The 21,435-nt window shown below is 35.6% G+C and overlaps 1 protein-coding gene across 4 annotated transcripts in view; it reads left to right on the top strand.

Moving 5' to 3' along the window:
- Positions 1–21,435, top strand: part of NETO1 (neuropilin and tolloid like 1) — a 125,690-nt gene that overhangs the window by 67,819 nt on the left and 36,436 nt on the right. For 2 of the 4 annotated variants that reach the window (XR_009631427.2, XM_060774987.2), the window contains exons 5-6: positions 7,629–7,670; positions 7,784–7,911. Coding sequence is in view for 3 of the 4 variants with exons in the window: in XM_060774987.2 (XP_060630970.1) it covers positions 7,629–7,670; positions 7,784–7,911 (170 nt within the window). In the remaining variant the exon portion in view is untranslated. Of the gene's footprint in view, positions 1–7,628; positions 7,675–7,783; positions 7,912–21,084; positions 21,231–21,435 lie in introns of those variants that run through there. The other 2 variants (XM_060774988.2, XM_060774989.2) reach the window with 2 other exon arrangements.

The following is a 21,435-nucleotide window of genomic DNA, read 5'->3' as shown; positions in this document are numbered from 1 at the left end:
TATGAGTTGATCTACACCCTTCTTTGATTGAATTTGCAAATAGACTGACATAAACACATCTCAGATTTTATTTTGGACTGGGCTTAGAGCCAGCTTGATGTCCTTCATTTGAGACATCATGTCTTTAGTTATTGCAGATGTGCACTTATTTTCATTCACTGATGATTGGATTGATTTCAGCAAAGATATAGGCAGTCTGAATTCCCCTTAATGCCCTGAATCTTCCTTTTGTGATGGGCAATAGGGGCAAATGAATATATTTGCCCCTAGTGTGGCAAGTTGAGCAATTGCATCAAATAAAATTCGACATAGAACTGTAAGTTAGTTCCATACGTAGAACCCGTTGCATCAAAAATTCTGTGATAGAAATAATAAATCAGATCAGTTAAAGACAGTAGCCAGTGTCAGCCCAAGGATTAATTTGATGCTGTCATTTTGCTTGGGGCAAAATCAATGTATATGTTACATGTATGGAAGCTGTGACTAATTTTTGTGACTTCTTCAGCCCTAGGATGCCCTATTCTCTTCACCCAGCTAATCAGTCAATAGCTCTGGATCAAAAAAACAGATTGCAGTCTTGGGTGGGATTGCGATGGGTGATGCATTAGTACACAAATGCACACTTTAATTGGACTGGTCAAAATAATTGTTCCATTGTTGATGGTAGGTTTTAAGGCAGTCCCGCTCAGCATGTGCACCATATGCTCTTCAAATAATAAAATCATAGATTTGGATGATACCCCTCATAGCTTCCAAAACTTTGATATTTTGATCATGAACCCCCAGAAGTTGTTTCTTTCTCCACCGAGATGATTGTACACTTCTAGTGTATGGATAGCCTTCATAGTCAAAGAAGCATAGTGCAGTGACCACGGATTTTGGCTATAATGGATCAGGCATTTTGAATACAGGCAGTCCCCTATTTTCAAGCATCTGACTTACAAACAACTCATAGTTAAGAATGTGGGTGAGACAACAGGAAGTGAGAGAAATCTATCCCTCAGAAGGGAAATTAACTCTTGTAAGAGTTATGGGGAAAAGGGGTCTCCACTGAAGCTTTCTCACCAATCCTTGTTTCTACAACAAGCCACTTTTTTCAAAACCCTACTATCACCGGGACAGAAAGTGAGGTGAAAAACAAACATCACAGGGGTCTTAACCATTTTCTAAGCTATCCAAAACTAAAATATATACATTTTTTGGCTGGAGTTACACTTTAAAAATGTACCTGTTCCAATTTATAAACAAATTCAATTTAAGAACAAGCTTTTCCCTACAAAACCTGAAGCAAATAAGCAAATATTATGTTATTGAAAGAACAAAATCTTTCAAATTATATAAAATGCCAGACTTGCCAGGAATGTGATTCATTTCTTGCCTAATTTATCAAATTGGTGATAGCTATTATTTTAAACAACATGAAGCCAATTTTGGTAAAGTTTAAACATTTTTTAATTTAACAAAGGAGAGTTTACATAACATCAAGCCCTGATTTAGCAAATGAAAGTTTGCAATAAGATCAAGAATTCTTTAAAATGTTCTGGCTAACTGTGACTTGCTCTGTCAAAATACTAAATATTTTTGGACATGTGTATCTTGAAAGACATGCTGAATAGTATCATTGCTTCCAGACAAAAATATTTAATTAAGTCTCACTGGGACAAATAGGTATGTAATTCTTTCCAATTTCATTCTTGAAAGAAGCAATGGATAACATCAGCAATTTTTTTCCTGCAAGAAAATCTTAGGAAACTGTGTTGAAACCACCACTGGTTAAGATTTACCAAATTTGTGCACAGAAAAAATGATTTTTTTAAACAAGAAACTAGCTTTATACAATTAGAATAATATTTCTGTAACTGCCGCTTTTTCCACAAAAGTGTTCTACTTTCTCCACACAGAAAAGCCATATGTGGAATTTACACAAAATATGCACATGTTGCAAAAATTATCAGTCTAATATCCTCTTCATCTGATTTTTCCAAAATGTTATTTCCCCCTTTAAAAAAATATTTTTGAATATTTTCTGCATTCATAACTGAAAGATGTAACTTTACAGTAACTTCTGTGCCAGTGTGCCACCAGTAATGTGACGTCAGGGATAGGATTCTCCTCCTTTCCCCCTTGCTATTCCCAAGCTGACATCATCTATGTGCAGAAAAAGATGGTCAACATGTAGAGAAATTTTTGTAATGAATATTTTGTTAATAAAGGTACATTTAGTTACAATTTCCCATTTCCCCTATGCATGATGACTTTTGGGACACCTTGTCCTAAGAGCCTGCTCAATCTGGTATATGTAATAAAGCTTCTAATAGATAAATGTAGCCTTTTTACAAATTTACAGTGAAAGGAAGCTTGTTCAGCCTTTTCACTATAACTGTCTAGGTCAATAAATCCAAGGAGAAGTGTAGAAACTTTGCTCTAGGATATATGTTTACTGCATTGTTTGAACTCTCTGAAAAAACAAAACAAAAACCAATATAAAAAAGTGTGATTGTGATATGCTGAACAGGTTTATTAAATAAAAGTGTACTAGTTAAAAAACAAAATAGTACTTTTTGTAGGAACGGTAGTATACTAGAAAGATAATAAATAAAGCTTTTGGATTTTAGTTATTTTTCCTAGTCCCTTTGCCTCTGTTTCCTTCTGGAATAATGACTTTGCAGTGCAATCTTGTTTGCTTAGTCTGAATTATATCCCAGTATACTCAACATAAGCCACTTGTTAGTGTATTAGACAAGGTATGAATCTAACTTTATATAATTCACTCATTTCCTAGCTGTATTAGAATGCTTTAGGAACAATCTTCATACACACACATATACACAGACATATATACATACTTTTAATTTGGATTTCAGTTCAGGTTTTTCTTGTACCACTTTCTTTCCCATGGAGTTTTGAAATTTCTGCATCTTACTTTGTCTTCTCTTTCTTCCCTCTTTCCTTCCCTAGTTTTTTTTATAGAAAACCCTTTCAAAGTATTACAGCATAAATTCAATGCTTTGTTCTAATTAAACAAATTGAATTAATTGCTGACAGTTACATCAACACTTACGTAAAACCAATTGGGCCTAACACTTGGGATTATGACCCTGTATCCTGTTTCATAAGAACCTAATGTCCACAGAATGAGAAGTAAACTGAATTGAACAGATCCATGATGAAATGAGCCACATGCTGTCATGTATGTGTGGTGGGCATGCGTCGGGTTACAATATAGCCAGGTCTGTCAAGTTATGGCAAATCAGCTCTAATCAATTAGATTAGGCCAAAATCAGTAAAGTTGATGTAGTGTAAAATCCTGTTGGCCAAGGCATGCCTACTAACAATGTTATGGGAGGTTCAAGTAAGCAAGAATCGGGACCTCGGATAGTTCACAGTGCGCTTTGTTAGCCGTCTGTCAATTTCTAGAAACTCATTAATTTCACACGGTTTTCTTAGGCAAGGAATGCTCAAAGGGGTTTTTGACCATTCCTTCTTCTGGAACATAGTCTACAGCACTTGGTATTTGCTGGGTTCTCCTATCCAAGCACTACCTAGGACTGACCAAATACCAAACAGGGCTGACAGTGCTCAGTTTATAAAATTTGATGGGGTCAAGGGTCTTTAGGATATTTTAGATACCTTTGAAAGGCCCCCACCTACAAGTACCTTTGCACCTAGAAGAATTCTCTTTAATGCTCAAAAGTATCCTTAAGATGTCCTGTTATCAGTTCTCCTGCTATGTATGTCTGCATGCCGGTGGAGGAAAGAAAGAGGAAGTGGCAAGGTTATACAAAGTGGTCCAAAGATATTTTGTCTGAGTGAGGTGGCCTTTCATATCTTTAGAGGTTTCTCCTTGATTTTTCCGTCCATATGTTGCATTGCCATTTCTATTTGGTGTAACCTTCTGCCCTTTAGGTATAGCTACATTTCTGTCTATATAATGTCTTAACAATCTTATTCAGAATTATCTAGTTCTCTTATTCATTTTGGTCAGTCTTCAAGAAAGAAATATCGGCATTCTCTAGATCAGGGGTCCACAAACATTTAAAGCAGAGGGCCAGGTCACAGTCCCTCAAACTGTTGGAGGGCCGGATTATAATTTGAAAAATAAAACATGAATTCCTGTGCACGCTGCACATATCTTATTTGTAGTGTAATAAACATTTAAAAACAATACAATAATTAAAATGAGGAACAATGTTAACAAATATAAACTTATTAGTATTTCAATGGGAAATGTGGGCCTGCTTTTGGCTGATGAGATAGGATAGTTGTTGTTGTTATGTGCTTTCAAGTCATTTCAGACTTAGATTGACCCTGAGCAAGGGCCGGGTAAATGACCTTGGAAGGCCGCATCCGGCCCTCGGGCCTTAGTTTGAGGACCCCTGCTCTAGATATCCAATACATATAGATTGCCTGGTATATGTTCATTAATTATATACAGGGTATCTTCCTCAATGGTTTATAATTCTTGATACTTTTTTGCCAAAAATGCATGCATCCTTAACAGGAATAAGTATTTCAATGGTAGAAAGGGATCATGAAGTTTTGAGAGAACCTTTAAGTGAGGTTTGCAACTCAGTACCTCATCAATGCAAACATTTCATTGTTGCACAAAGACAAAATTGCAACAGTTTACATAAAATTGTAATTTAATATGGAATTTAATTGGTTTAATGAGTTTAACATTAAATTGCACGCACATACACACACACACACTAACAAAGATATCATTATTAACAAAAAACATCCCCTCATTCACTAACTAAGCAAGTATCCACACATTCCTGAATAATTAGTACTTGAAGAGATTAATGTAGTTATTAACAAGTAGAATCCATCCACTCATTCTTCATTTATTTAATTATTTATCCAAGATCCAAAAAAGCTTACCATAAAAGTAAAACAAAGTATAGCCAAAAACCTAATCATTAAAAGTTTTAAAAAAATAAACAAGGAGTCCTATTAAAAGGTAATTAAGACCTGCCCTGGAGCACGAGATGATGGCAACTTTATCTGCATAAAGCAGTAAGGGCATTCTTCTAGTTTCAAGCTTGGGCAAGTGACCATTGGAGTACAGAAGGTTATCCTCCATATCATTTATGAATATGTTGTATAGGGTGGGGGCAAGGATGCATCCTTGATGTACCCCTTTGGACATGAATATCTCACCAGAGAGTTGGCCCAGGTTGCCACATCTGATCTGAAATTTGCTGTCCCTGTCAAGGGCCTTGATAAGACCTCGAAGTCTTTTGTCTTTTAATGTCTTAGTCAACATGTATTTTAAGCAGTTTTTACTCTTGCAAATTTTATCCATTTGTGTGTTCAATCAACTGGATGTTTTAATCTCGTTGCCTGCATACCCTGTATGTTTAAAGTGCAGTAAGGGTCTTTGGACCATAATAAAATGTTGTTGTATTAAAAGGAGAAAAAAACAAATTAAAATGTATTTAAAATAGTAAAGAATATTTAAAAGTACAGTACATTTCTGAAGAATTATGTTTGTAGATAGATTTGTTTATTGATTAATCCTCTGACCATATCAACAGTAAAAGACAAAAGACAAGTATGCAAAGACACAATAAACACAAATCCCTATCCTAACACTTCTGGAATAGTTAACTACAATACATTTAAGCACTTAAAACTTGAATAAATAATAAATGTGTAAAACTATGTGAATAAGGTTTACATTCAGTAATTGTTTGTATATGTTTTAGTTCTGATTTTGGTGATTACCCAATACATACACAAGTATAATGGCATGTGGGCATTTTCTGTGCCTCTGTTTTTTTTAAATATGTTATTATTGCAGACACAGATAGAATAATCTCACAATCCATCACCATTTCAGAATATATCAAATATTATGTTCTTAGTGTTCTTATCCTTGCCTATTCAACCATTATCTGTTTGCATATTTCAAAATATTATTTCCAGTGCTATGATATTGCAACCTAATACAAATAGGTAAAAACACAATTTAATAAGTTAATAAACTCATTGAACCAATTAACAAGAATTAAACATCAATTTTAGTAGGCTGAGTCCCAACTGATTTATGTCAAACTTTCTAGGTCAGCAATTTTGGGGGGAAAGGAATGGCTGTTTATGAAGGTGAAATATTAATTATGCCTACAAAATAGATTGTGCAATCTGTATTTATTTATATTTTGCGGAGTTTTTCTCCTTTGCTTGTCTTTCTTTCTTTCTTTCTTTCTTTCTTTCTTTCTTTCTTTCTTTCTGCCAATTGGTTAAATAATCTAGGAATGCTAGCATAAACCCATTGGAGTGATTAAATCTAGGAAAGAACACCCAGAACATCATGAAACATTTAAATCTTAGCTGACTCCTCATAATTATACAAGTTAACTATGAATACCAAATAACATCTGAAACAGGAAAATATCGCACAGTAATTTTTTGAAAGTTCTCAGCCTTTGCAAACTTGCACTTTAGGGGAGACAGGAAATAATTCCATATGGGGGAGATGCTATTTCTAATGATACTAGCTTCTTATGTAAAGAAAAGTAAAGAATGGCAGGGATGCAAAACTTTTAACTCAGTATTACTGTTACTGAAGTCTTTGCAGCAACATCATGCTGTCCTTTTTATTAACAGCAGATATTGAGAAATATCCAGTTTTGAGCAAAAGTTTCTTCAAGAAAATAGGAGAATAGGAGGCTTATCAGCTATAGAGAGAGACTCCAAAGACACCTAATTTAGATACCCAAAACATTTTCGTTAAGTCCCCAAAAATCTAACATTGCATAAAGTGAGGCACTGAAGACACTTCACGCCTCAAAACATTTGCTTGCTGTGCTTGCATTCCCTTGGTGACTGTTTGTTTTGGATGCCTAAACTCTATTTCTAAATGTTCTAGTGAAATTGTAAGTTACTACAATACTAACCATTTGGGAATTTTAAAAAAATCATGTGGAATGCCTCATTTTGGAAGGACTACCCTTACCTGCCACTCCATAGTTACATTCATGCACCTGTTTCTTCCAAAGATTTTCACTTGCATTTTTAGAGAGTGTTCATGATCTTTTCATCCTTCTTCCTTTGGAATCATATCTGTTATACTGGCTGAAGGACTGAGGTGTGCACCTCTTGTCCTCTTCAAGATGCAGTTCAGGGTCTCTGTTGCTGCAAGGTTGTACTCCATGTCATACTCAAGTGTTCATGCAATTCTAGCAAGTAATGTAGCTTTGACATGTATAAAAATGCATTATATACACTATTTGTAGGACATCAACCTTGTTTCAAATAGATATTTAGATTGTTTAAAAGAATTTTTTGGGTTAACCTTTTTATGTAGCCACCAACCTTAATCGAAGCTTTGTTTTGGTATATTTTATTTTGATGAGAATAATTTTTTGATTTAAAAAGGTTTCTTAGAAATGAAAAAAAGCCCTAAAACAAATACATCTAATTCAAATAGCATAATAGGTAGGTCATTTTGAGCAACAGAGAATTCGAGAATGAATGTATTTTATTATCCTTAGACTGTCAATTTGATCTTCAAAAGGAATGCACACTAATACTCTCAGTTCCCCAACATTATTTTAGTTTGTAATTAGATTTTATTTTGGAGGGTAAAGGCTAATTTTCCTCTTTCTCCATTTCACTTTAAGATCCAGACTTCAAAGACCTTGGTGTTTTGAAACCATTGCCAGGTTGGTATGTTCAATGTTCCACAACACTCAGCAGTATATTGCATATTTAAAACTTTTTATCTTCTTGCTTGAGCTTGATCTTTTGATTTTGTTGTATTGTTGTCATTTCTCAGTTTGTGAGTTTGAGATGGGAGGATCTGAAGGAATTGTGGAATCTGTGCAAATTGGAAAAGAAGGGAAAGCTTCTGACAATGAAGCAGTAGATTGTAAATGGTATATCCGAGCACCACCACGATCCAAGGTCAGTCCTGTTCTATTCTCTGATTTGGGGACTTAATTTAAGAAAGTGACTTTACTAATACTGCATTTATTACTCTGTACAGACAGGTTTTACTTAATAAGGTTTGCAGTATTGAACCTGTAAACTATTATTTTCTTTTCTCTGAGGGGAAAGCAATTTATCACTGCACAGAGTAACCTTCACTTGCTATAAATAATGTTGTGGGCTGCATAATAGGTAGGTCATTTTGAGCTACAGGGAATTCGAGAATGAATAACATACCCACATACCATTTTATCAATTTTCACCTTATTTTAGTTTATCTTGATTTTAATAATAATAGTGTAACATCTGCTCTACTACTATATCCACCAGCATTTTTCTGAAGCTATTAAAATGACTTCTGTTTTCACATATGAAAGATGTGCCCTTTGATTATTATTATTTTCCATAATGAACACAACTTTTCATCCATTTTAATGTAATAATGTACTAGGCAGTGGCAGGAGGAGGAAATGACACAGGTGAGGAATTTTGTGACCCCCACAGGATCATTTGGTGAGGACACAAGAAAGAGCCTTCTCAGTGGCTGCTCCTATTCTTTTGAATGACCGTCCATGGGAGGTGAGGCTGGCCCTTACCCTGATTTCCTTTCGCTCAAGCAGCCTTTTAATATTCAGTCACTCCCAAGAGATGTGTACTTTATTTATTTATGATTTTGGCTTTTGTATTTTTTAAAAATAGTTTTGTTCAGATGTTCTTAATTTTTTATAAGAAATATGTATAGGTTTTCATCAAAATCATTTCTGAGCCCCTTGGGTTCCATTCCAGGAGAAAAGTGGCATGCAAATTAAATTAAAGTAAAAATACTGAAGAAAATCAAGGAAGAAGAAAGCATAATGGCAGGTTTAGAAATTATAAGAAAACAAAAGCAATGACCACAGATTATTTACAGAAATTTAAAGTTGATAATGAAAACTTTGAAATATTTCAAGATTTTTTAAATCTGATTAAACAGAAAGACTCCAGTAAAGAAATCAGAGAAATGTGAGAATTTGGAAGGGCAGCAAGGAAGGAACTAGATAAGATCCTGGAGTGTAAAGCCATATAACTAAATACTAAGGTTAGGAGTGGCCATGCCATCATATTTATCATTTCTAGCTATGTTGGTGAAAAAAGCTGATAGGAAGAAAATTGTCCAGTTTGAAATGTGGTGTTATAGAAATGATATTTGGGTGCAGTAGACTGTAAAAACAACCCATAAATGGGTCCCAGAGCTAATCGAAACTTAACTCTCTCTAAAACCTAAGATGATCGAGCCCATCGTACTTTGGACATGAAAATATATGAAACTCACTAGAAGAGACAATGATGTTTGGTAAGGTAGAAGCCGATAGGAAAATACAATACTACATTATAAATTATTAGAATCAAACAAGGACACTATAGCCCTGAATCTGGAGGTCCCTCATTCACAGTTTTCCATAAGTTGAAGTTGACTTGATGGTGATTAACACCAACCTATTAAAAACAGATGCTTCACCATTTTGATTAAAAAGTTTTTTCCCAGTTCCAGTTTATAAACATAACTCCTTTTCTTTATCAGCAATAGAAAATTACAGGAGGTTGCTATTACACTTCGGCTGTTTTTCATGTCCTGAAATGATCTCTTCTGCATAATCAGTAGGAACAAGAGCTCTGCCCTGTATTTCAACCCTAAAGCACATTTTCAAGCTACCATTCTTTATAAGCTGAATGGAACTTACTTGTACATAGGACACAGGTGAGATAGGACTGTAAGGAGTGTGCACCTACATACACTTATCTAGGATTAAACTTCATTTGATTTGCACCCAACAAGAGGAAGAAATTGATGCTTTTGCCTATATCGTAGCTCTAAAGACTCTGGCAAGAACCAGTGTGAGATAGTAGTTTGAGTATTGGATTCGATTCTGGAAGATCAGGATTTGACTGGTCATGAACATTATGATTGGGACACTATATGATGGAGTTCACATAAAGGTGCACAATCATTGCAACAGCTTTCAAATCCCCAAACAGCCATGCAAACCATTAGGTGACTTTTAGTCTCAGAGGAAGGCAAAGGTACAACTCGCCACCGCCGCCCCCCCCCCCCCCAAATCTTACCAAGAAAATCCCACAATAGGTTTGCTTTAGTGACACCATTATTGGGAAAAGACTTGGAAACACTCAACATATATACTGTTCTTAATGTTTAACAAAACCACAGTGAGACCACTTGAAAGTGCTAAATCTCTGTGAACAAACCAATGCATTAGAAAAATAGCAATCCTAGGAATATGTAATGACTGACCAAGGGAATATTCATCCACTTCTGTGCAGTCTAGAAGCACAAGCTGTGGGTTTAACTGTAGTACATTACCACAATATCCTCCACATTGCAGAAGATCAAGAACAGCGATTATGTTCCTGGCTAACATTTTATCAAGATGTATACCAGACCACTGTGTGTTTTGAAAGCAACTTGCTATTAAAAATAAACCTACAGATTCTAGCAAAATGCAATCCACTTAACTGTTTTACAATAATTGAAAAAAGGCAAAGGGCTTATCTACAGTGACCTCTTAGCTTGGGTTGGAACTAATTTGGGAGAAACCTATTTCACTGTGTAGATGATTAGAATGATATGTCTGCAACAGATTTGATGCCATGAAGGTGTTTGCATGAACCATGGAAAGCGCCCAAACCCAGTTTCGGAATCTGCAGTATCTATTATTTCACAGCCACTGGAGAATACAGGTGCCCCCCCCCCCCAATTACTGGTTGAGATGTAGACTAGTGCTCTGAAGGCATATGGGATGGGGGAGAGAGGGAAAAGTGACCATTAGCAGTGGAAGTAATCAGTTCCAGGAGGTCAGTTAGCCTTATTGATGTCCAGCTATGTCTTTGGGATGTGTTTTGGAGGTCTGCTGCCCCTGCATTCTGAATCATACAAAGCACTTGTGTGTGGGTGCCTATAAACCACTTCACATTCTGTGGAGCCAATTTTGTTATGCAATGTGGTTTAGATTTGGTGCTCACTGAAGCACATTAAGGGGCTTAACTTGGATTTTTTCCCTGCTTTGCTCAATGGACTTTACTGCCCTTAATTTGATAAGCCATCCAGTTACTTGACAGTTTTTAAAAGTTTGGTGAATACCATTGGTTTAGAGTGGCAATGTGTTCCAGCCTTCCTTCTAAACTTTTTCAATGGAAACTGAAGCTGGTCATAGAAGGGTTCATAGAATCATAGAATCAAAGAGTTGGAAGAGACCTCATGGGCCATCCAGTCCAACCCCCTGCCAAGAAGCAGAAATGTTGCATTCAAATCACCCCTGACAGATGGCCATCCAGCCTCTGTTTAAAAGCTTCCAAAGAAGGAGCCTCCACCACACTCCGGGGCAGAGAGTTCCACTGCTAAATGGCTCTCACAGTCAGGAAGTTCTTCCTCATGTTCAGATGGAATCTCCTCTCTTGTAGTTTGGGTTCCATGATTGCGAGTGATTATAGAATGTTAAGGTTAGAAGGGACTGCAAATACCATTTAGTCCAAATTGTGCCATCCAAGAACAAACAACTAAAGCACTTCTGAGATATGACCATCCAATCTTGCTACAAATTCCCAAAGAAGGAGATATCGCCATCCTTTGAGGCAGTCTGTTCAACTGTTAATTCAATTGCCATCAGTAGCCGCTGCTATGATGAGAACAGAAGAAGGGTGATAAAATCCATCCTATGTTCATGGTCTGTCTGAGATCAGGGAATATGTAAATTTCTGTTTCAATTTGCTATGGATTCTTGGGAAAACTTCAGAGCAACTCCTGAATTTTGTTAACACGTTAGCTCAGAATCAGCTGTATCTATCATGAAGCCACCATGGAGCTGATTTGCCCATCTTCCGAATAAAGTGCCTGTGTAGATGTCCCCTTGTTCAATAATCTGGCCACCAGATTTTGCACTAATGGCTATTAATTATATTCTGGCGGAAGAGTATTTATGTGAAAATAATATAGTCTGTGGTCTTGCTATGGAGGTGCTCCTGTCTATATAGTCTGTTTGGTGATATAAGTGATAGAAAGCTTAATATCAATACAGTTCTAAGATTTTGTCTTACTTTATTGCTTTTTCATGATTGAATTATCTCACATTTAGATTGCAATGCAATTATTTTAATTTTACTTGGAGATTAAACTTTTATTGGACAGGCCATTTAAACAACTATGACAACTGGGGAGTCAGCTTTTGTTTGCTCATATATAATAATGAAAATAGAGTCCAAATTCACAGCAGAGTCTTGTTATGGCACTATAGGTGGATAACATTATCTTTGTGGTTTCTTGTGTATGCTCATGTAACAGTATGCTTTTAAATACCGGTATATTTCTTTATGAAGAGTATAGTTGTGTTCTTTACCTGGAAATACTGCAAATGATTTGCACAGTAAAGAATGTAAATAAACCCCTGTTTCTTTGCCTGTAAATATATTACATTGCTATTAAATATTCTTTCTTTCATTTTTTTAGTGTTGCAAAAAACGCCCATCATTTAGTGTCCTTGGTGCAGGTCTATGTATTTGTCTTACTTATGTATTGTTTGACCTTAATTTATTTCTGTGTTTCCCTCTCTAGTCACCATTTACTCTTGCTAAATCATTTTGAAACAAAGAGAGAAGTCTCCTGTTTTCCCCCCTCTTCTTGTGAATGCCCAAGTATTTGTTTATTCCATGGACATTTTTATAGCTCTAAATCCACAATTGTGGCCTTGGCCTTGCAAAGGAGAAGCAATTATCTTTTTGAAGAAATATGCTATGTTCTACTGTCCAGCGTATTAAAGTTTTTGTTTATTTAATTTTGTGCGTGTGTTGTTAAAGTAACAAATGCATGTAAGTGCATTTATTTACAATTAAATGTTTAAACTCCCGTAGTGGCAAGATTAAAAAGTGAAATCCACCTTAGGTCCCTCACAGGAGGAAAGGAAGGAAGGAGAGTATACACAAGCAAGGGATAGGCAGCACATGGCTTTCTAAGAATTGTGCAGAAGGGTCTATACTCATTTGCTCTTAGCCAGGTTGCCTAGGAGTGATGCAGTTCAACAGTATATCTTCCCCATAGAAAACAAGGGAAAATCTTAACTAAGGGAAATGGAGGAAAATGTAAGCATTTCATAATTACTATAAAGGCAAAGTTTTCCCCTTGAAATTAAGTCTAATCAAGTCCAACTCTGGAGGGTGGTGCTCATCTCCATTTCTAAGTCAAAGAGCTGGCATTGCCTCCTAGGTCATGTGACTGGCATGACTGCATGGAGCGTCATTACCTTTCCACCAAAGTGGTACCTATTGATCTACTCATATTTGCATGTTTTTGAAATGCTAGGTTGACAGAAACTGGGGCTAACAGCAGGAGCTCACCCCATCCCATGGATTCGAACAGCCAACGTTCTGGTCAGCAAGTTCTCAGCTCAGCAGTTTAACCTGCTGCACGACCACAGCTCCACTCATGATTGCTATAGGAGGGGATAATGTGTAGTTCTGATTTACCTTTTCCTGCGCATGTTTGTGTCAGGTTGATGCTTAACTTGTGAACTGTTGCCTTTTATGAGAATGACCGAAAGGTGATAATTATTATGTAGACAGCAAGCACTGCAGTGAATGAGACTCTAAAATGGTTCAGACCGAGAAGTTTTATGTATATTGTGTTTGCATTTCCTTGGCCTGCCCTTTTTCTTGGATGCTTAAACTATCTTTCTAATTGCTCAATTGAAGTTTTCAGTTATTGCAATGTTAGAAATTTGGGCATGATAGCAAAATTTGATTTGGCGGACAACATTCTTATTTTGGAGGGGCAATGCCCTCACCTTGCTCCTGCTGTAGCTGTATCTCTATGCAGTGATAATAGCCATAGCTGCCAGTAGTCCAGTGCCAGTGACCAGTGTTAGTTACATAGAACACTTACCAGTTATAATTTCATATAGCACAGAAATAGCAGAGAAAGAAGGCACAAGCTTCTTTTGCAAGCCCTGCCCCATACCTTGTTTTTCTAGGTAACATTTGCACTTTTGCACAATCAGTGCAAGGAGTGATTCTTCAGCTGAATACGTTTAAATGTCTTATTACTATCAGGAATCAACTGGAAGATAATTAGAAAAAATCATGTAAAAAGTACTACTCATCTTATTTTGGGTGACTGGATAATCCTGCATTGTTAGGTGTTAGTGGGTGGTATTACATTAAGAAAAGGTAAGAAGATACTCTTCAAAAAGCAGCCTAACACTTTAACTTTAAAAAACCCTCGAGGAGTTAAGACAGGAGGGTCATAACATCTCCTGGTTTCAGTTTAGACAAATAATGGATTTTTATAAGGACGATAAAAAAGAGGACTTTACAACACAAGAGTCGAGCTGGGATATAATGATGGCAAAGGGAAAAAATTAATGAAGTTAATATATCAAAAACTTCTCAAGTGGAATTTGGAAACTGAATTAATTAAAGAAAATATGATTAAATGGGCAAGGGACATCGGCACACAATCCTCTTGGAGGATTGGGAGCATGTCTGGAAAACAAAATTAAAATATTCGAGATCACTAAATGTGAACGAAAACTGGTACAAAATGTTTGTCAGATGGCACCTAACCCCGGAAAAATTAGCGAGATTCTATAAAAATCAAAATAACAAATGCTGGAAATGCGGCGAGGACACAGGAACCTACTATCATGCCTGGTGGTCATGCAAGGAAATCCAAAAATTTTGGAAAAAAATACATGGACACTCCCAGAAAATTTTGAAAACTAAATTTGATCTCAAACCCGAATATTACTTATTGAATTTAACAAAAGCAGAGTTTAATAAAAACAATGATATAATTTACTTTTATCTAACAACCGCAGCAAGATCTATCCTAGCTCAGAAGTGGCATCTAAAGGAGACTCCACTAATTGAAAATTGGTTTAGCAAATCAAGAGACTATATGGATATGGATTACTTAACATTCCTACTTCAAGACCAGTTGAATACTCACAAGACCGACTGGTCACTGTTAAGAGAATACTTGAAGGAGCAGAAGTTTAAATAGTTTGAGTTAAATGAAATAAAACCAAGAGAAAAGAAAAAGAAATTTGAATTCACGGAAGAAGAGAGAGCATAAAAGAGAAGAAGAGAAAGATTACCAAGTTCATGAGAATATGAGTATTAGAGTCAGCCCCTCATGGTTACCCTCCCAGTAAGATTCATCCCTCTCACCCTGCGTCCCCCCTTCCTCACCCCCTCTTTCTCTCCCTTTTACTTCTTCTCCCCCCCCCCCCGCTTACCACTTCCTACTTTCCTATACACTTGATTGTTCCCCAGCTTTTACTGTATGAAAAAAAAATCCTAATAAAAATATATATATAAAGAAAAGGTAAGGAGAGGAGGAGTGGTTGGTGGTTTTCCCTTGTAAAGATTGGTCGTCCTTATTGGCTTGAATTGCTGTTGAATGTGCAGTGGGCTTTACTTTCCTGTTCTTTAAAGAATGGACTAGACATGGTCTCCTCTGCATAAAGTCTATAGCTGAAGGAACAGCTATTTTGAAAAGGTAAAATCACTGTGCTTTCAGTTTTGTCATAAGGTCATGATTTGTTGTTTAATGTCAATGCAGTTTGCCATCTATCCCATTAGTTAACTACCATTTAAAATTCTAGAGCAAGCATATAAACTGAGAAGTGCATTTTCAAGTGCTATAACATTAAAATGCTTTATACATGTTTACTTTTGGGTAGTTTGTTTTTTAGGTGTTCTGATATCATAAAAATATTTTATATCTTCACTCACTTTGAATTTGAGATGTTACAAAAATGTTGAGCAATTTATAACTATTATATATTTAGTTGGCACTTTCTCAACATTGGCTAGGGATGGATAAATTTGTTTGTACCCATTTGTGTTACTTTCCTGCAGCCATAAAGTCATCCCATCCTGTTCCCACATTGATTTGTGTTTTATTGATAGAAATGCAACCATTAAGTACATGTCTAAATATATTTCTGTTCAAGATTAATTTGTGATTTTTTTTAAAAAAAATCTAATGCATTTAAAAAATCATTTTGAGATTTTTTGGAGGGAGGGAAGATACAAAATATGTCAGTTCTGATTTCTGATTTGGAAACTGATCTAAGAAGGTATGTATTATGTTAGTTCATGTTGTAATTTTGCAAATGAATGAAGTCATCAGACATCCCTAACACTTTCCATTGTAGGGGCTTTAAAAAAAACTGCTGGATAAGATCATGTTGTTTCTGAAAAATCTGTCTACCACTTAAATCAGAATGCAGTGCTTGAGAGACAGAAATAATTGGAAATAGGAGGATACATTATTATAGACTTTCTATACCCTGGCAAGTTGCTGCACCAGCAGGAAGCCTCTAGAAGTTGAGAGCACGTTTTCACTTTCTTCCTCTTCCTTCTTGTCTGTCTAATCTAGTTAATCAAACTAGAACTATTCAGAATGAACCTTAATGCTGACTCTTTACAAGGTAATGATAAAGCACAAGTGAACCTGCCAACTCAATTTTTCAGTGCCTTTGAGCATATAATTTCTGGGAAATTACCGTGGCCTGAAGTAGCTAGAAAATATTGGTAGGTCAAGCTTTATAAACCCGAAAAAGGTGTCTCTTAGGCAGATTTGAACTTTACTACATTTTGGTTTCTCAGAAATCAAATGATGATTACTCTTTCAGATGCAGGTCTGCATATTTCTTAAAACTTGCAACTGCAATATCCTTGTAAGTAGATTTATGATGGTTCCAATAAATATATTTTTCCCTAGCTGCAATATGGTAGAAAAAAATAGGACAAAAATTGCTGGAATATGTGCTAAGGCATTTGATGGTTTCATGACCTACTCCATTAATCTTGTTTGAGCAAAACTTTAGCATCTGATGAAAAAGAATTCATCAAAAGTGATTCCCTATAAAGGGATCATGATAAGGCTTTTACTGAAGTTTTGTGTTATTCACAGTGTCCAGTATTTTTCTCTCTTAATGCATGCAGTCAGAACTTTCTGTTGTGTTAATGTTAAAATGAGAAGGAGAAATAGTTTAGTTCAGCCTGTTTTGCTTTTCCATCATTATAATCAGAATGCAACCATTAAAGATGACAAGACAATCATTTAAGCGACAGTGCAATCAGGGACTATAAATTATATATGCCAGAGCTATAGTGAAATTTTTATCACTTTTATTGCTAAAGTCACTGACATTTTGCAGTGCTATACCAAAATCCAAGCATTACCAGAATTCAACTCCATGCCATTTATTTTATTCAAAATGATACAGAACTGATGATTTCAAAGAGAGGCGTTCACTGACATTTCAGGCAGAAGAATTAAAACATAATATGTAGTTGTTCTGTCCTTTGTATTACACAATTTTTATAAGAGAGCACTTGTAAGATTGTCAAAATTTTGTGTATAAAGCAAAATCTGTGTATCTATATTGAAAGATATAGGGTTGATCACATTATACTTTCAAAAGAAAATGTAAAACTACTCTACCAGACTCAAGATATAAACACTCAGGGAGAGGGCAAATAATTTCTCCCATCCAATCATCTAAAAGGTGTACTTAGAAGTTCCCCTAGCCGAGCCCACTTAGAAGAGTGAATGGAATACTATTAAACATCCACAAGAAGAGTATACTCCTTTATGGCGAGATATTCTTTCCTCTTTGCATTATCATTGTCTTGTTACATCACACTTTAATGTGAAGACACTATTGTAATCACAACATGAAATTTAGGAATATGTGAACTGCTGACTTGTTATAAAGAAAGTGAAATGGAGATAGTGACACTCAGTTTTTTCTAGCAGCACATCACATATGTGCTATTTAATGACTTCTCACTAACCATACTGAGATTGTGATTTGTGTTTGCATTCATTTCCATAAGAAGTTTATATTTGCAGTGCCATCTATATAAATAAAAATGTAATGTTCGTTTGTGGGATTAACAGAACTCAAAAACCACTGGGGGAATTGACACCAAATTTGCACGCAAGACACCTAACAACCCAATGTATGTCCTTCACTCAAAAAAAAAAAAAGATTGTAGTTGCTTGGATTTATAGTTCGCCTACAATCAAAGAGCATTCTAAGCTCCACCGACAATGGAATTGAACCACACTTGGCACACAGGCCTCCCATGACCAACAGAAAACACCGGAAGGGTTTGGTTGGCATTGACCTTGAATTTGGGAGTTGTAGTTCACTTCCACCCAGAGAGCATTGTGGACTCAAACAGTGATGGATCTGGACCAAATTTGGCACAAATATTCCATATACCCAAATATCAACACAGATGGAGTTAGGGGGAAATAGACCCGGACATTTGGGAGTTGTAGTTACTGGGATTTATAGTTCACCTACAATCAAAGAGCATTCTGAACCCCACCAATGACAGAATTGGGGCAAACCTCCCACATAGAACCCACATGACCAACAGAAAATACTTAAGGCCACCCAGCCCAACTCTCTTCACCAGGACAAGAAAACGTAATCAAAGCCCTCCTGACAAAGAGCCATCCAGCCATAGATATAGATAGTTATATATGATTCACACACAGAGAGTTATAGTATCATAGATTTGAAAGGGACCCCTAAAGAAGGACAATTATACGTTGCAAATTATACGAGTAGGCAAACCAGACACTCTCAACATCAACACTGACAAAGAAACAACAAGAAATACTGTTGACCCACAAGCATAAAGAAATTACATATATTAGACACCAACAATTTCTAATTACTTTATTTTCCAGATCACCAGACTGGGCCACAGCAACGCGTGGCAGGGGATGGCTAGTTTAACTAATAAAAATTGCTCGTTTCAACCCAGTAATGGCTTTTCATTTTTTAGATACTGAGTGTGATCAAACTTTCTTTCATAACTAGAGGCACATTGATGGCCTGTGATAACTAATTGCCAGGGAAATAATATCTTGAAGCTTGATCTACAAAGATAAGTATCATATACAGTATGATTCCTGTATCCATAAAATTGGTATATGTAGTTTTACTTATCCCAGTTTTATTTATTCGATTATTAGGGTGCTCCCATATGAACTAGACCCTCTTCTAGGTACAGTACTTCTATTTTTTGTTCCATTAAGTTTTACAGGGCTCACTATTATCTATGGTTTCTTGTATCCACATGAAGTCTGGAAACATATCCACTGCAGATACAAGGGTTGTGCTGTACTGTTTTGCATGCAGGAGCAAGAACTTCCAGTCTCCATCTCTGCTAGCTCCAGTTTCTCACAACCCTAGTACTCTCCAGCTCTATTCCTCCTGAGACCACTTGAGCAATGAATAATGAGGCAGAATCTCTCACATGTTGCTCCAAAGAAATAGTTAGTGCAGTTAATCAGCAAATATATTCAGTATGTCTCATTGGGGGAGGCAGAAAATGGGTTAGTACAGTGTTAGTTAAAAACTAATTTATTTCCAAGCTCTGGCCATCCATTTTAGTCTATTTTTGTGCAGATTTATTTCAAGTAACTGGGGAGGGAAGACTTTACCTTTGAAAGTTGACAGATGCCAAAATATTTATTTTGCATATAAATTAGTATGCATATTAAGCATACTAATTTCTCAAAAGCTTCCCTATGTAGCCCTACCACGTTATCATGGAGAAGACCCTGGAAATATTATCTTTTTATTTTGTGCATTTCCTTGTTTGCATGTTATTATTTTGTTCATCTCTTTGATATAATTTGATCTAATTGGACTATAACAATTAATCTTTTGTTGACATTGGTGTGGTTCAAAAAGTATGTCAAAATTCTGACAGATTCTGAGCAAAAATATATAGATACCTAACTTCCAAAAACTGGAAAATACAAAGATTATTGGATTCTTTATACACTGGATTCTTTATCAGAATCAACTAATCAACTTTGAGCAAAGGTAATTTAAACATATAAATGGTGCTTTTAAATCTTTTTCCCAGTATCTTTGCAAAGCTCAGGCTACATATCCATTCTCAAACAGTCAGGTTTATATTTCCTCTGTGGATTAGAAGATTTGTGTAATGAGTAGCCCACTATCTGTATTCTCTGAAGCCATCTAACACAAAGATATAATGGTCTTGCTTTTGCAAACATAACCAGAAGGAAAAAAGGCAAGTTTTTTCAAAAAGTCAGTTTTAGGTCAATATACACTTAGATTAATGTGATTATCAAATATGTTAAAAATGATGTGACATAAGACATGGAAATAAATAGATTTGCCATAAAATGTGAACAAATTTCTCTCCTAGCCTTAGTTGAAATGTAGCTGTTATCATTCAAATATCTTCATGGGAGAGTGCAAGTAAATATTATAAATATTATAAAACAATATATAAAAATTATAGAAATATAATTATTTAAAATATTATAAAACAATAATACTAATAATATTTTTTCCTGAAAAGGGAAGTAAAAAAATTACCAACAGTGTAACCTTAAGCATGTATACATGAAATTAAGATTCACTGAGTTAGTGGAAATATTTCCAGTGGTACACAGGTTTGAAAGCTAAAACTCCTACTAGTGTATTGCTTAAATTAAATTTGACAGATTCTGGATGAAATAGTGTAATTTTTGCAATGTTGGAATAATTTGTGTGCATATAATCCCCATGTTCATGCTCTGATGTGGAATTATCTATGTATACAGCACTTATCAATAGTGAAAATTATTTTTAATATAAATTTGGCAACTTCCATGGCTTAGAGTTGATATCTGGAGTCTAGTATTAGTCTCTAAAGCAGGAACTTCATTATATTCCATATAAATATCACCTTGCTTTAATCCAGACTCCTTCATCTGCAAAGCATTATAATAGATGTAGCAGTACTTATTCTGCATTTCACACATTACTAATCAAATGCTATTGACTTGGACAATTGTAGTACTAGAAGAATAACACTAGAATTATCAAGTCAATCTCTCCCTTTCTGATTCTGAAATAGTACAATATTATAATTGTCAAGTCAGTCTTTCTATTTTTATATATTTCTGAAATAATAGTAGAGTACTAGACATAATGAGTTAATCTCACGATTACTAATGTGTGAAATACAGAATAAATATTGCTGCATCTATCATAATGCTTTGCAGGCTAAAGAGCTTGTGGATTAAAACAAAGTATTCCATTTTTACAGAGCACCACATGCAAGAGTTTGATCAGCTTATGCTGCTTCCCAAAGCTACCAAGATTGTTCAGGAGTAGGATTCCCTCAACACCAGTTTGTTTGCAACATAATCCTCTCTGTCATGCTTACTCCAGCAGCCATAAAGTAAAAGCTTGGTGAGTTGAATCTGAGGCTGCAAGGTAGCAGCTCAGAGCAGTAAAACAAACCAAATCTATTTTAGGTTTGTTGCGCCTGTTCCTTTTCACTGACATCTCCCCCACATTAAAAAAAAAAAAACACAGACTGAGATGAGTTGCCATTAGAACCTGAGGTTAGCCAAACATAAGTAAAGCTTTTAGCTTAATTTATTGCAGGAAATTA

This window comes from Anolis sagrei, chromosome 4, assembly GCF_037176765.1.
Source record: "Anolis sagrei isolate rAnoSag1 chromosome 4, rAnoSag1.mat, whole genome shotgun sequence".
Lineage (NCBI taxonomy): Eukaryota > Metazoa > Chordata > Lepidosauria > Squamata > Dactyloidae > Anolis > Anolis sagrei.
This window is presented reverse-complemented; position numbering and strand designations above follow the sequence as displayed.